Source organism: Lacerta agilis, chromosome 13 (genome assembly GCF_009819535.1).
Source record: "Lacerta agilis isolate rLacAgi1 chromosome 13, rLacAgi1.pri, whole genome shotgun sequence".
In the NCBI taxonomy this organism is placed as follows: domain Eukaryota; kingdom Metazoa; phylum Chordata; class Lepidosauria; order Squamata; family Lacertidae; genus Lacerta; species Lacerta agilis.
In genome coordinates, this window is record NC_046324.1 from 32921099 (window position 1) to 32925456 (window position 4358).

The following is a 4358-nucleotide window of genomic DNA, read 5'->3' on the forward strand; positions in this document are numbered from 1 at the left end:
GACGGCAGAGGCAGAGTTGCATCTGGCTCAGGAGGAGGAGACACAATGAAGCCGTAGTGCAAGGAGAGTTTTGAACACTTTGGGCTTGTGGCGGTGGGCAAGGGTGTATCATTCAATCTCCAGGCAGCCAAATGTCTTCGCAAAGACCATATTTCAAGTGGGAATCATAAAAGCGTCAATTGGGTAGCAATTGTCACATCTGCACTATACATTTAAAGCAGGACCATACCACCTTTACAATCATAGTTCCCCCCAAAGAATCCTGGGAATTGTCATTTGTTAAAGGCATTTGTGCCCTCTTGTAGCCTTCTCAGAACCAACTGCTTGGCCACTGTAGGAAGCAGGATATGGACCAGATGACCTTTTGCCTAATCCAGCAAAGCTCTCCTTAAAAATCTCTCTAACAGTGAACTTGATTGATGCTTTTGAATTATGGTGCTGCAGGCATCTCATGAGAGTCCCGTGGACTGCAAGAAGATCAAACCTACCCATTCTGAAGGAAATAAGCCCTGAGTGCTCATTGGAAGGACAGATCCTGAAGCTGAGGCGCCAATACTTTGGCCACCTCATGTAAAGAGAAAACTCCCCGGAAAAGACTCTGATGTTGGGAAAGATTGAGGACACAAGGAGAAGGGATGACAGAGGGAGTGGCAGAGCTTCATCCTCTGGCACCAGGGGCAGGGAGCAGGTGGGGCAGGGCTGGTACGTGTCCCAGGGCAGGGTGCGCCACCCGCAGGGTGTGGCATGCATACTGGGGCAGGACACATTGCCCGCAGGGGCTTGGCGTGCATTCTGGAGGTGGGGTGCGCATTCTGGGGTGGAGTGCACCCTTAACCAACTACAGCTCCCAGATTCTTTTCGGGAAGCCCTGACTGCTTAAAGTGACATGACACAGTGTTAGATGTATAGCACAGATGTGGCCCGTATAATTCAGGGAATGTCACACATGCCTACATTGGGGATTTCTTTGGAGGAAAGGCAGACTTTGGTAGTAAAAAAGGAGCTTCAAGAAAGCAAGATGGGTTGTATTGATAATCTAGTTATATTTCTGGAATAGGCAGAAATGGGGAGATATTTGCCTGGTTTGCATCTTATTTATTTATTTAGATCCAGGCCTTTAATGTGAACTTAACAAAATTTGCACTTCCTGACCTGAGCCAAAGCAAAGCACAGCTCTCCTACGAATTTCACATGTCCTGGATTTTGTGAACCAGTAGTAATCTAACCAAAGAATCCATACAGAGATGTGCATATTAGTGAAGACTTCAGGCAAAAAAGTGTACTGTAATAAACTAGAAAAAATGCATTCTGTTATGGGAAATTGATTGCAAAGATACACAAGAGACAAAATTTTGTCTTAAAAATGTTTCTGTTAAAGGAAACCACACACAAATGCATACACATTTTCACATTGACATTTAAAATAATACAACAAATTGATGCAGAACAAAATTTAAGATTGGAAAGGGGAGAAACGGAAACTGACAGAATCCTGTCAATGGCATGTTATGCACTTTGAGGAGTACCGAAGGCTACATACTTCAGTGCCCCTACTTTGAGGTGGGTGTGTTGTAAAAGGCTTTAAAAAATAAACCAAGTGGGGCAGAGCTGCACAATCACTTAGGCAGAGTTGTCACTTAATGACTTTCAAATATAATTAAAACATATTCTAATATAAGGTTCCCTGCCAATGTCAAAATATGTTCCAGCCAAGTGAAATTAACCTTCAGAAGCTACTTTAATCACAACACTCTGGTTCTTTCCCATCTGCCAGTCATTGATGCCTCTCCACCTGAGCCCTGCTCATCTACCTTAGTGCCAAAGGAAAAGAACAATGGATTGCACCTGGATGGCTAATGCAAGGCACAAGCACAACAACAACAATGATTTATCATAGACCAGTGGCCAAAAATCAGTATGCTAAGGACCAGATACCACAAATCGGTTCACGTGGCATTTCATGGAGGATAAGACTATCCATGGCTAGTAGTCACAATGACTATGTTCAATCTGCATGCCTGGTATGAAGAAATTGGATACAGAGAACATTCTCTCTCCCCCCCCCATTACCTCTTTCCTAATACTGCACCTCGGGACCATCTAGTGAAGCTGAACACTGGAAGATTCAGGACAGCCAAAAGAAAGCACTTCTTCACACATGCATAATTAACTATGGAGCTTGCTCCCACAGGATGTAGGTATGGCCAGCATCCTAGATTAGTTTAAAAGAGGATGAGACAAATTCATGGAGGAGCTATCAATTACTGTTAGCCATTATGGCTATGCTCTATCAGTGTTTCCCAAACTTGGGTCTCCAGCTGTTTTTGGACTACAACTCCTATCATTCCTAGCTAGCAAGACCAGTGGTCAGGGATGATGGGAATTGTAGTCTGAAAACAGCTTAAGACCCAAGTTTGTGAAACACTGCTGTACCTCCACTGTCAGAGGCAGTATGCCCCTGAATACCAGTTGCTGGGAATTACAAGTACAGAGATTTGCTGTTGCACTCAGGTCCTGCTTAGGGGATCTGGCTGGCCACTATGAGAACAGGACGCTGGGCTAGATGGGCTTTAACCTGATCCAAAAGGGCACTTCTCACCTTAGAATGGACCCCAGTTAAAACACTAGGCAATTAGTCTGCTCACCTTTTCTGGTGTTTGGCGTTGCGGCCAGGCATCTGGGCCCCTGCAGTGATCCAACAGAGGGCGGGGAGATTGATCCCCCCCCCCCTTGATGCTGTCCCGGCCGTGTCACTGGTCGCCCTGCTGTCCAATCAGCACTGGTTGGAGGCGTGGCAGTGCGAATTTAATAAATAAAATCTTTTATTCGGTCCAGAGACCCAACAATTCATTATAAAACAGTACACAGTTTTGACAGCCCGCCTTCAGGTTATATAAGCATTATGTACAGACTTAGGAAGAGAGATCATTAGTTCTTGCCACCACCGATAGAAACTTGCCACCACCGATAGAAGGAGCAGCGCAGGGAGCCGGCGGCGGCAGGGAAGCGTCTCGCTCGGCTTGGCAGGACTTCATATGATGAATCTTTTATTATGGCCAACGACACCCTGGAAGGTTTTCACGAAGTGAATCTAGCCTCGCCCACCACTCCAGATCTTCTAGGAGTGTATGAATCCAGTGCTTCTGAACAAACTACCTCACCCACGGTCATCTACCGGCTTCATGCCTCAGCTGTGTGCTCCACGCCAATTCCGAGTGCCCTGAGCATCTCTGATCTTCCTACACAACCCGTCTATTCATCTCCTAGGCACCTCAATTGTGCAGAAGCATCAGGTATCAGCATCAATGTTACAGAAACCATTCCTTGTTCTACCTCGGGACTCCAAGGTGCATCGTCCAAATATGATAATTCCAGAAAGGCAAGCAGCAATGCCGAGAGAGAATTTTTGCAGGGAGCAACCATAACAGACTCCTCTGAAGGAAGTGATGATGTTTCGGGACTGAGCACAGATAGTCTGTCTCGCCTACAGAGCCCATCGGTTTTGGAAGTCAGAGAAAAGGGCTATGAAAGATTAAAAGAGGAACTTGCTAAAGCTCAGAGGGAGCTGAAACTGAAAGATGAAGAATGTGAGAGGCTTTCTAAAGTGTGCGACCAACTCGGACAGGAATTGGAAGAACTTACTGCCAACCTCTTTGAGGAAGCACACAAAATGGTGAGGGAAGCGAACATAAAGCAGGCGACAGCTGAAAAACAACTGAAAGAAGCACAAGGAAAAATTGATGTTCTTCAGGCCGAAGTAGCAGCCCTGAAAACGTTAGTGCTGTCCACTTCGCTGACATCGCCCACAAAAGAGCTACAATCTAGCGGAAAGACACCCTTCAAAAAAGGCCATGTGAGGAACAAAAGTACGAGCTGTGCGATGGGGGTCAGCAACCAGGATGTCGCCATGATGCAGCCAATTGTGAAAGACTGCAAAGAGGCCGAGTTAGCTCTGTATAACGAATTCAGATCCTGGAAGGATGATCCCACTATGGACAGGGCATGCCCATTCCTGGATAAAATCTATCAGGAAGATATCTTTCCATGCTTGACCTTCTCAAAAAGTGAGCAGTGGGAATTTAAACTGTGACATGGCCGGGGAGCCCTCCTCTCTTTCCCATCACCAGATCTCCCAACCCACCCTCTTTTTTATACCTTGCTATGGACAAATGTCAGCCGACATAATGTTGGAGCCAGGTAGGATGTTTTTTTTCCCCCACTTGGCAAATTGCCACCAGCCATTTGGTTTTTGCCTACCTTCTAGCAATCGTCACAACGTTGTGAGGTTAGGCATTGGGTAAGCCTTTGTTTGAATGGAGGGGAGGTTGTAGCCTCTGCCTGCCCCTCCTCATTAAAGG

The 4358-nt window shown here is 46.1% G+C and overlaps 1 protein-coding gene across 1 annotated transcript; it reads left to right on the forward strand.

The window, feature by feature from the left end:
* Positions 1-2986: 2986 nt before the first annotated feature.
* On the forward strand, positions 2987-4090 carry LOC117056897 (rab-3A-interacting protein-like). Its single transcript, XM_033167591.1, has one exon. The coding sequence runs from the start codon at positions 3053-3055 to the stop codon at positions 4088-4090; it is 1038 nt and encodes a 345-aa protein (XP_033023482.1). The 5' UTR covers positions 2987-3052.
* Positions 4091-4358: the final 268 nt, after the last annotated feature.

Coding starts and splice junctions, on each gene's coding strand:
- LOC117056897 (XM_033167591.1), top strand. CDS start 3,053: ATGGCCAACGACACCCTGGAAGGTTTTCACGAAGTGAATCTAGCCTCG.